At 32.7% G+C, this 11,191-nt stretch overlaps 3 protein-coding genes across 3 annotated transcripts in view; all 3 read left to right on the forward strand.

Moving 5' to 3' along the window:
• Positions 1 to 462: 462 nt before the first annotated feature.
• Positions 463 to 993, forward strand: LOC111412905. Its single transcript, XM_023043772.1, has 2 exons — positions 463 to 795; positions 877 to 993. Exons 1-2 carry the CDS (start codon positions 463 to 465, stop codon positions 991 to 993), a joined length of 450 nt encoding a protein of 149 aa, XP_022899540.1.
• Positions 994 to 3,343: 2,350 nt separating this feature from the next.
• On the forward strand, positions 3,344 to 6,468 carry LOC111411665 (probable serine/threonine-protein kinase PBL3). Its single transcript, XM_023042218.1, has 6 exons — positions 3,344 to 3,610; positions 4,272 to 4,588; positions 4,793 to 4,928; positions 5,360 to 5,496; positions 5,655 to 5,778; positions 5,876 to 6,468. The coding sequence occupies exons 1-6, from the start codon at positions 3,550 to 3,552 to the stop codon at positions 6,232 to 6,234; spliced, it is 1,134 nt and encodes a 377-aa protein (XP_022897986.1). The 5' UTR covers positions 3,344 to 3,549; the 3' UTR covers positions 6,235 to 6,468.
• A 2,879-nt stretch (positions 6,469 to 9,347) lies between these two features.
• The window catches only part of LOC111412906 (L-ascorbate oxidase-like), a 4,080-nt gene continuing 2,236 nt past the window's right edge, over positions 9,348 to 11,191 (forward strand). Inside the window, exons 1-3 of the mRNA XM_023043773.1 lie at positions 9,348 to 9,818; positions 9,973 to 10,065; positions 10,153 to 10,424. Coding sequence (XP_022899541.1) covers positions 9,528 to 9,818; positions 9,973 to 10,065; positions 10,153 to 10,424 — 656 coding nt within the window. The 5' untranslated portion in view covers positions 9,348 to 9,527. The remainder of the gene's footprint in view (positions 9,819 to 9,972; positions 10,066 to 10,152; positions 10,425 to 11,191) is intronic.

Below are 11,191 nucleotides of genomic sequence, written 5' to 3' on the forward strand. Positions count from 1 at the left end.
TATATATTTATATATGAATATTTGATGATAAATAGATATTTACAAGTAAAGAAACCTTGATTGATTGGATTAAAACTACTGGTAAGAGACGTAACATGATTGTTGTTATAAAAAAGTTGGACTTCGGCCAAGCTGGGAGAAAACCAAGAATTGATTTTGCATGTGAAATATATGGTTCGTATAGATGTAGGAATACTAACAAAGAAAATGAAAAAGGAAAGAGACGTAAAGCTACTAGAACAAAAAAGTGCGGATGTCCATTCGCTTTGAATGGAAGAAAATTGATAAATGATGATTATTGGATACTGAAAGTGAAATGTAGGAGACATAATCATGACATTGCCTAGAACCTTGAAGGACATTCATATACTGGGAGATTAACTAAGAAAGAGACTTCAATTTTAGTAGACACGTCAAAGAATCATGTAAGACCAAAGGAAATCTTGTACACATTGAAACAAAATGATTACACAAGATAATTGGTCTTCGGGTAGGAAAGATCTAATAAAGGAGCTTGAATCTCATTTTGATGATTACTCTAGACTCTATGAAAATGATGATATGGTACATGAGTTGATTCATTCACTTTCTCATTTTGATGGTTCAACGAGTCGTGAGTATTGGATGACCATGCCGGATATGGGTCATGTTATTGCTTCAAGATATAAAGTTATTCTTATTCACTTGAGCCAACAACAATGTCTTACATTTCTTCCACTTTGGAATGAACTACTTGCAATCACATCTCATAAGATTGTTGCAACTGGATTTGTCAATGACTGTCATTTTGTCTTGGTAAATATCTATTAAATTAATTAAATTTTTAATTAACTAAATGATATTTATACTTATGTTTTTCTATGTGATTGTGTACAGGTAAATGGACACACTAGAAGACCAATGCCACCTATTACTTGTAATTGGTACAAGTACCATCATCCATGTGCTGAAGGCTGGGCTACACCTTATCATGCTAGAACTCAATTTTTTTAGGTCCCTAACAGAAGAAGGCTACACCTATATTAGAAATAATTGATGTGAATAAACTATAAGAACAATTAATGATAACACTGCTACCTCTATTATTATTTTTTATCTGATAATACTACCACTATTGTTTGAATAATCACTTGATTTGTTCGCTACTATTTAATTACCTAATCATATTATGTTTATCTGCAAAGATTTGGGGTCTAATTTTGATTCACATTAATATATTATTTACACATTATATCTATTATGTGATGTTTTCCACTTGCTATTAATGTGAAGCATTTTTGTCTAATTAAAAAAAATTAAGAAATTCGACCATGTTAAACATTTTTATCGAAACATATATGTGAAGTTTTTTTACTTGCAATTTTGCATTTAAACATACCACGAAGAGATGATTGAAGCAAACCAATCATAGTCCAAATCATAGTTATCAGACCCGAATCGGACATCGACCCGGTCAAGGTACCGGGTTACTGGTTGGACCGGTGGGTAATTACTTAAAAATAATACTAATTTTTAAAGTATAATTTTTATTTTTATTTTTTTGTTTGAGACAAAATTAAAGTTTTCAAGTTCTTTTTCACTAATTTTTCTATACATTTAAATTAATGATTTTTTGGACTCATTTATCAGTGATAATGGTTAAATTTTGATTTACAAATTATGCCCTTGTTTGAGCCCTATTTTGGAGAAAAATATGAATTTTTGAATAGTGTATTGATGCGAAATGTGTGATTAAAATAAGGAAAAATTTTGAATTTGTGTGTAATATTATTTTATTAAAAATTTGTGATTGAAATAATGTCAAAATACTGTTTAAGAATGTATTATTTTGAAAAGAATGGGGCTAAAACAAGGACTATTTATTAGTTATTGACAAAAATTTTGTGTATTATCTATTCAATTTATCTTAGTTAAAATTAATTTTTTTTCAAACAAAATAAGTATATAAAATAATTAATCGAAATTACAAGTGAATGACAATATTGGACTAATTTCTCCAAAAAAAGTTTCTAGAAGTACCTAATTATTCATAGATTAGATATAATTTATAAAATAAAAGACGATACAGTGTTGCTTGTACTAGTGATAAAGTTAGATTTTACTTAGAGGTTAAGGGTTCAAATCTTTGATACCTACAATTTCAATGTAAAAGAGTACTGAAATTTGGTTTAAAAATCAACCGGGTTGAATCGGCCCAAAAATGATTCAAAAATTGCTTGTTGGCTCGGCCCGATCAAAGGCCCGGGTCACTGGTTTATCGGGCTGATTTTAGTAACTATGGTCCAAACACAATGAGTTCCAAATGTTACTCGGTATACTTTCTCTAGAGACAACCTCCTCCTAATTTGGATGTTGATATATGAAGGTTTGCCTTTGATGAATTGGGTTTTATGAATAAAAATGATAAAATTTCTAATAAACACTATTAACATGATTAGTTGAATAATATATGTTTATTTAATGTTCAATAAGTTCAACTTTGTTATTATTTCATTCATTTGGTTTAAAAGAGTTTATGATTTTTGGGATTGTGTGAATCTATTGTGTTAGGGATGTATTTAAAATAGGATGAATATATAAAATTTACGTGGATATATAGTATTTAAATGAATGGATATAATAAGAGCAAGATTGAAAATGACGTGGATGTAAATAATATATTTAATAAAATTTTAAAATTTTATTAAAGATGAACTTAGAGTGAGACATACTTATAAAAAACGTGGATGAAAATAACGGTAACTTTTTATATATTCATGACATCTATTCTTTATTACCAACTAAAATCATCTGAACAACCTGGAACAAACAAAATTATATATTATAGGGTAAATTGTACCAGGGATTTCCAACCTTAAATAGCTATAGCACTCGTATCCTCAACTTACTACTTCTTGTACTCATATACCTAACGTTTCAAAGAAAATATTTACTTGAACTGTAAGTGACCATGAAACACTCATGTGGTGGGAATGCGTTGAAGCAAACATTTCATAAGCGCCCGGGAATTTTTACCTATTTAAATTCTTAATGAATATTAAAATTCTCTTTCGAATTTTTCTGGAATAAAGAAATAGTTTTTGACAATTTTATCCTTTGAGTTCGACATTACGTGAGTTTTCCGTTAGCTGCAAACATGGGTGCCACAGTTTTGAAATGTTGAAGACAAGAATGAAATACTTACAAAGTTTGAGGACACCTGGTGAAGTCTGTCTGTCTCATTGTACTTAGACTGGTCAGCCTTTTTGAAAAAATGGATTTCTTCAAGCAAATTGCAGTCAAAGCATGGCAATTCATAATATTAAATTCTTCTTGTTCATATTATTAATGACACTGGGACCATAAAAATGTCAAAACAATTATTTTCAATGAAGATTTTCTTAAGCCTTGACTGAGACCCTAAAATGGATGATTGCATCATTTTTGTTCACTCATTAAACCATCCAATGCTATTTACTTGGTGGATTTGCATTCTTATACTTGTATCTTCTTACTCTTTACAGCCCACTATTTACTTATACAAACATTTAAAGGAGAGGTCCTTTTAATATGGGGATTTGTTTGGGAAAATCTTCTAAGCTTGCTCATATTTCTTCTGACCAATTCTCTGGTATGATTCCTAGACAAAGTTTCTTTTTTTTTTTGATAAATTATTCTCTTATTTATGTAGTTGGCCCAGAATTTATTGGGACAAGGCTTAGCTTGATCTTATTGTAGTGTTTGTACTAATAAAGTCAGTACTTTAAGTAATGATTCCTCAGAATGTTAAAAAATGTCAAGATTGAGGTGGGAATGCTTTAGCATAACCTTTGATTCATCTTATATTTAATGTAATATTTAAGTATTGCAATTCATATGTCTATCTGGATTCATAGGACAGAGTTTTGATGCTTTCTTGGGATAAGTGTGCATTTGTGCATTTTGTCTGTTACAGATGTTTTGGAAGAAAGAAAACTTTGTTAATTATAATGTTTCATGAGATAAATTGCTACAAGGAGAATTTAAAACTTCTGTTAAATTTCTTCGTTTCCGAAAATTCGACTCCCTAATAATTGGAAACAAATGCTAATTTGTAAAAGAGTTTCTAGCACAAATCAGCTACTGGAAGAATGTTTGGCAAGTTGGATTGGACACTACTAGACGGTTATAACACATGGTTCATATGTGATATTATCAAATCCTATCTAGTATTATGTAGTAAATGCTATTCAACTTTTGATTTGTGAATTTCAAATGAAAATCTTGTATTCACTTGACCTTTTTTTCCCCAGATGGTAAAGCTGCACCTTCTAATACAAATCAGTTTTCAAATCCTATAAGCCAGCCAACATTTTCAGGGCCCTTGTGCAAAGCTCTTATAACATCAAAAGGTGTCTCCAGCAACATCAAATCCTTTATGTTCAACGATCTCAAGAATGCCACAAGGAACTTTCGAAGTGAGAGTCTTCTCGGGGAGGGAGGTTTTGGATACGTCTTTAAAGGATGGTTAGACGAGCACACATTGGCTCCGACCAGACCAGGAACCGGGATGATAGTGGCTGTCAAAAAACTTAAGGCTGAAAGTTCTCAAGGTCACCGGGAATGGCTAGTAAGCAAATCATTAGCTTTCTAGTTGTCTATGTTGAGAGCATTTTTTGCTTTGCTTGAAAGTCAAAAACAAGTTAACACTCACATTCCAGGAAACAAGTTTTGTTTGTAAAAAAATTAAACAAGAATATCCTGTACAACAAAATAAGTAACTCTTAATAGTTGCCTAGTATCGACTTGACTTTGTTTCATCGGTTATCGACAGACTGAAGTGAACTGCTTAGGACTTCTGCGTCATGAAAATCTTGTGAAGTTAATTGGGTACTGCTCAGAATCTGAAAGTCGGCTTTTAGTCTACGAGTTCATGACAAAAGGAAGCTTGGAAAATCATCTGTTTAGAAGTAAGTGACTTTTCTTCTATGGATTGCTTTTTCATTTAGAGTTTTGCTGGGTGCCTTGGAACCCCTACCGACTATTCACAAGAGGGGGTGTGTGGGTATTTTTTTGGATAATTTTTTATGCAGTGTCCTGGTAAATCAGTTTAATCCTTTAATTTATATAACTACCCATTGTTTATTATTTTTGTTATCAATTTATACCCTATGAAGTTTCACAGCTCCAATGGGATTGGCTAATGCGGCAAAAATTGGAACAGAAATATCATTTGATTGATGTGTTTGGATTCATGTACTTGGCCATAACCTACACTTTTGATTTCCATGAACACGCATATGTTGCTACGTAGTCCCAATCATACAAACTTTTAAGGAGATGAATTAATATCAAAATCAGGAGAAAATTTTGTGAGTAATGGATACTACTTTCTGTGCAGAAGGAGGGCAACTTATGGGATGGCCGACAAGGATGCGTATTGCAATTGATGTTGCAAGAGGATTATCCTTCTTGCATAGTTTAGACGCCAATGTAATCTATCGCGACTTGAAGGCATCCAATATATTACTTGATTCGGTATGATAAAACTTTCAACGTGTTGTATGACAAAGCTTTTGTCAAAAGTTGATGAAATGCGTAGTTCAAAAATTGATAAATGTTGTAGATTCAATGAACTTTGTGGTTAAAATTGAAGTTTGGTGTTATATATCATTTTCAGGATCTTACTTTTGCAGGACTTCAATGCAAAACTTTCAGACTTTGGCCTTGCAAGGGAGGGTCCTAGTGGAGATAGAACTCATGTATCAACCAGAGTTGTAGGTACAAGAGGTTATGCTGCACCAGAATATGTTGCAACAGGTTACTTTTTTACTTAATTCCTCATTTTAGAGTACTTTTTAAACTTTCCACACACTGCTTAGTCTCATATTTTTGCATAACAAAAACGATCAAACAGGCCACTTGACTCCAAAGAACGATGTGTACACCTTTGGAGTCGTTTTATTAGAGCTATTGTCTGGTAAACGAGCAGCAGGCGATGAGAATGCTGGAGGTGCTGATGAAACCTTGGTAGACTGGGCAAAACCGTTCCTAACCGACAGCAGGAAAGTCTTGAGAATCATGGACTCGAGATTAGGAGGTCAGTACTCCAAAAAGGAGGCGCAAGCTATAGCGGCTATTGCATTACGGTGTCTATCCACGGACCCTAAAAATAGGCCAGCCATGACTGAGGTTCTGGAAAAGTTGGAACAACTTCAAACATTAAAATATGGCCCCAGAAGTTCACCCCGATCTAACATCGGAACCGGTGTTTGAGAGGTCGACCCCTCACAAAATGGTACAAGATGCGGTCAAACAAAACATACCTAACATGTACGCGGATTAGACGCTTAGCTTAACATTTTGTGCAGATCAACCCGTGACATAATCAATATAAAGGACTGTGATATGTGTTGCTTGTCTACTATGACAGTGTGCAACTATGTGAAGAAGAGTTGGATGTGACTGCCGTACGCAAATATCGATATATTGTTGACTATTTCGAGCAAATTTTGTTACGTGGAGGAGAATGAACATTGAAACTAGGAATTCGTATGCGTTGGATACTTATAATTATATAGTAAGTACTGTTAAGGGAATATAATCCCACATCGGTAAAATATCGAAATAATGACCAATATATAAAGGATTGGGACACTCCTCTTAATAAGGTTGACCTTATTGAGATGGACCCCAAACTTTAATATGGTATCAGAGCCCATTAAGCTCCAACGAGCGATTCGATCCGATTAAATCTCTAAAAATGAGCACACGGATTTCAAGATTGGTCTGCTCAAACGAGCCACCATCTTGCGGGGGCTTGTTAAGGGAATATAATCCCACATCGGTAAAATACCGAAATAATGACTAATATATAAAGGATTGGGACACTCCTCTTAATAAAGTTGACCTTATTGAGATGGACCCCAAACTTTAATAAGTACATGTTTGGTTTAGCTAAAAATCAGATTTTTAGTAGATTAAAATAAAAGTTGATGAAATTTGTGATTGAAAAGTTGATAAAAGTTGTGAATTTCGTAAAGTGCATGTGAAAATTAATTTAAAAGTTTATTAACTTTTTTAGCTAAACCAAAGGGCTAAATTATTTTTGGAAATATAAGTATGCTGTTAATTGCTAGCCGAAGCCCAATTGGTACAGGCACTCAGTCCATTCTTGACAATGACAGGAATAACATTCAAAATAGGCACTTGAATATTTTAACGATTTTCATTTTTTATTTATTTTATTTATTTTTTTGCAAATATTTAATGTATCGCAACTTTTTGTGAATAGAATAGGCATGAAGCCAATCTCTCGGAGAAGGATAAATATAAAGATGTAAAATGAAATTTTGAGTTCAAATTAGCCCCTGTTTAATTTTGATTATATATATATATATATATATATATATAGAGAGAGAGAGAGAGAGAGAGAGAGAGAGAGAGAGAGAGTAAGTTTTGATAAAAGTTGAAAAATATATGGTTGAAAAATTGATAAAACTTGTGAGTTTAATGAAAAGTGTGATTGAAAATAAATTAAAAAAAAAAAAAGAGTTTTCAGACATGAGAACTATAAATAAAGGAGATTGCTTTGTGTAGAGTTATGTGCATAGCCTATTCGACATCTCTGTGCCTCAAGAAATTTTGTTAGGGAACTTCAATCAGGGCCGGTCCTGTAATTGTTGGGGTTCGAGACGAAATTCAAAAATTAGGCTCCCAAAATCAACGTAAATGTAAAATTCAACGATATATTATGCAACATATTGTTAATTTAAAACTTAAGATTAAAATAAAAAACAAATATCTCAATCATCTCACAATTAATGAAAAAACTATTTTTCTTTTCCTTCTATAAAAATAAATAAATAAATAAATAAAACTTTGAGCCAAAATAGGCCCTTTCTGATTTTGGGCCTGAGGCACAGGCAAATGGACTGGCCCCAACTCCAACAAGTACAATAAGTGGTAGGGTGGGGAGACATTAATTGTCATTACTCCAGCATTTTGTATTAAATTTTAATTCTACACTAATTAACTGTACTAAACTCCTAAGCATTTTGATCGAAAACAAAATATAATGAAAAAGAAATATATGAAGAATTGCAATTTTGCTGAATTTCAATTATAAACATATTAGGATTGTGGATTAAACAAAACTTAGACTCAATTTCAATGCAAAAACATAAAACGACCTAAGTGTTTTCTTATCATTTTTTTAATTTACAACTTGAAAATAGAGAGAGTGATTACTTCATCAAAGCCTTATGCCTTCATGTATGTTAGAAGGAAAAAAAAAAAAAATTGAAATTGTATTTCAAAGCAAATATTCCACAAACTTCTACGAGTATTTCCTTGAAACATATAGGATTGCAATGCAATTCCAGGAGCAAAAGTCCATCGATCCGCAGAATTCCAGGAACATTCCAATTTATTGGTCAATAAAAAATACTGCTCAAATACAAAAAAATCAGCTCAACAGGTTACAATCTAAAAGGAATAACTTTGGTGAAATATCAACAAACACTTATAATTTCGTATTTTGCCAGTATTCAAATCAAACTTGTGTTTAAAATAATTGATGGAAATGTGCTTACAGTGAGACGATGGGGGGATAAACTTCATCGTTAAGAGGGAAACGACCCAGATCATCAGCTAAGGCCCCTAAATGATCGCACAGTGATAAAGGATGTAGGGGTGCAGAGACAGCTAAGAGGTTTGATCTTGCTAATTATCCTCTTCGACAAAAGATCCATTTGTATACAATAATTGCATTGTAGCGAGTATAGTTTAGTGATAAAAGTGTGATTCGACAAACAATAAATCCAAATTTAGTGAAACTTGATTCTAACTTACTAAGAGACTTAGTCTTATTGATTGAATTTAATTAGAAGTATCAAGAACTCGCTTGATATAATTTGAAAAAGCAAATAAGAGGTACTTTTAATTTTAATTAAGTTGCTGTATAGGAATATAATCTTTGGTCATGTAGCAATAAGTAATTTTAATTTTAATTTTCTATCTCGGAAAAAGCAAATTTTAATTTTAGCAATAAAGTATGAAAAATATGGTCATGTAGCTAAAATAAGTAATTTTAATTAAGTGGCTGTATAGGAATATAGTATTGTCTGAAACCATTGATTTGAACGTGGAAAACTTTCTCTTCGTCAAAAAGTGACCATGCAAAAAAGTAACAAAGCCGTGTGGGGATTACTTTTACTTTTTATGCATACTTTTCTAATCTTTAATTCAAGAAATGGGCAGAAAAAGAATATCACATCCAATCATTCATTTTAAATTTTTGCAGTTTGACGCGGAAAGATCATGCCAATGTTCACAAAATATTGATCATGTCCCCATGCATTATAAGTGACTGATATATATATATACACACACACCACTCCTCTATTGGGAGCGACCGTTACAGACTGTAAGCAAAAATCGTCGACTTGCATTGACATTTGAAACCGTTGATTTGGCCATTTGGGTACATTCGTTTCTTCCAAAGTTTAACCGCGGGGGAAGACTTCATTTCTTTAAAATATTTGTAACCCTAAAACTAGCAATTAAGCATGGGGTTCTTGAATGATCCATGCTTAAGAAGGGCTAATTTGATTTTTCTCTATTGTTGTGTTTTGTCAAGTTTTATTCAGTCAGCTGTGGGGGTTAAGAGCAGGCATTTTAAATGGGACGTGGAGTATATGCACTGGTCTCCAGATGGCGTGGAGCATATTGTTATGGGCATCAATGGCCAATTTCCAGGCCCGACTATTAGAGCTCGGGCCGGTGACACGATACATGTTGAACTCACCAACAAGCTTCACACTGAAGGAGTTGTCATTCACTGGCATGGAATCAGACAGGTAAATTATTAAGTGAATTTGTTCCATAAATATACCTGCACATCCATTGCATGAAGGGTTCATGTTATAGAAACAACGTCACAACTCACCATTTAGAATCGGTTTGGTTAATTCTCTGATACGTTTTCTTATTTTGTTACCTTCTGGTTTTTAGTTTGGAACACCATGGGCAGATGGCACTGCATCCATCTCACAGTGTGCCATCAATCCTGGAGAAACATTTGTCTACAGGTTTAAGGCTGACAAGGTAAATCCAATATATTTTTTTTAACAACACATTACATTAAGGGCACGACACGATAATGAACAAGATTTTAATTACGTTATGGCGTAGGCGGGCACATACTTTTATCATGGGCACTATGGGATGCAAAGATCAGCAGGATTATATGGTTCTCTGATAGTAGAAGTAGCAGAGGGGGAGAAGGAGCCATTTCAGTATGATGGAGAGTTCAATTTATTACTAAGTGATTGGTGGCACAAAAGCGCTCATGAACAAGAGGTTGACCTTTCTTCCCAGCCAATCCGTTGGGTTGGAGAACCCCAGGTAACAAAAGTGAATCTCACATCTTTAACAAAACTTTTTACGCGTTTTTTAATAGAACAGTATAATTGACAATATTGTAATTTTTTTATCCTCTTTAGTTATGCTAAAATTGGTGTTGTAGATTGTATTAAGGGCCTATAATCTATGATTCTACTTGATAGTAACTAATTTCTATGGACACAAAATTGAAAATTCGGCGAATATCATTTAAATTTTCTCTGAATTTTTTCCTTTGATAAAGTCTCCAATAATATAGCAAGTCTACCTCAAAAGTCTTTATAGACGTTATGGACTGGAACCTTTTTGTTTCACAGTTGTTCAGCAAATAAGAAAAGTTCATAGAAAAAGAATGGAAAAAATTATCTAATTTAGACATTTATCACTATGATACGTCGCATTAGGTAGTACTAGCTTTTCACGACCAAAAAACAGTCAAGAAAGACAACTTGATGTTGAAATAATTGCTTTTAAAGACTAAGCACATATGATTAAAATATAATTATATCATCTTCTCTTTATATTTAAGTTAGTAGCGAAATTTCACGCGTTATTTTTTACTTATGGGGCCTTTAGATTCTGTTATTACATGCATGGAACTAACCCCTTGTCCATATTGTACCTTTTTATGCAGAAAAGATAAAGCGAAAAATATCTCACTCAACTCGTAATTATTAACTTTCATACCTCACGATTCAACGCATACTTTCAAGTCAGAAATTTAAGAAAATACAAAAATTACAATATTAACGAGTAATTATAATTTCAAATTTACCTCCATCAATTTCATAAATTCTTGAAGGGTTTTTTTTTTTTTTTTTTTTTTTTT

Source organism: Olea europaea, chromosome 16 (genome assembly GCF_002742605.1).
Source record: "Olea europaea var. sylvestris chromosome 16, O_europaea_v1, whole genome shotgun sequence".
In the NCBI taxonomy this organism is placed as follows: domain Eukaryota; kingdom Viridiplantae; phylum Streptophyta; class Magnoliopsida; order Lamiales; family Oleaceae; genus Olea; species Olea europaea.

Bases quoted from the DNA above. Each gene is read 5' to 3' on its own strand.
- LOC111411665 (XM_023042218.1), top strand. From the start codon at position 3,550: ATGGGGATTTGTTTGGGAAAATCTTCTAAGCTTGCTCATATTTCTTCT. The intron at 4,589-4,792 runs GTAAGCAAATCA...GGTTATCGACAG, and splicing joins AAGGTCACCGGGAATGGCTA to ACTGAAGTGAACTGCTTAGG. The intron at 5,779-5,875 runs GTTACTTTTTTA...ACGATCAAACAG, and splicing joins ACCAGAATATGTTGCAACAG to GCCACTTGACTCCAAAGAAC.
- LOC111412905 (XM_023043772.1), top strand. From the start codon at position 463: ATGATTACACAAGATAATTGGTCTTCGGGTAGGAAAGATCTAATAAAG. The intron at 796-876 runs GTAAATATCTAT...GATTGTGTACAG, and splicing joins ATGACTGTCATTTTGTCTTG to GTAAATGGACACACTAGAAG.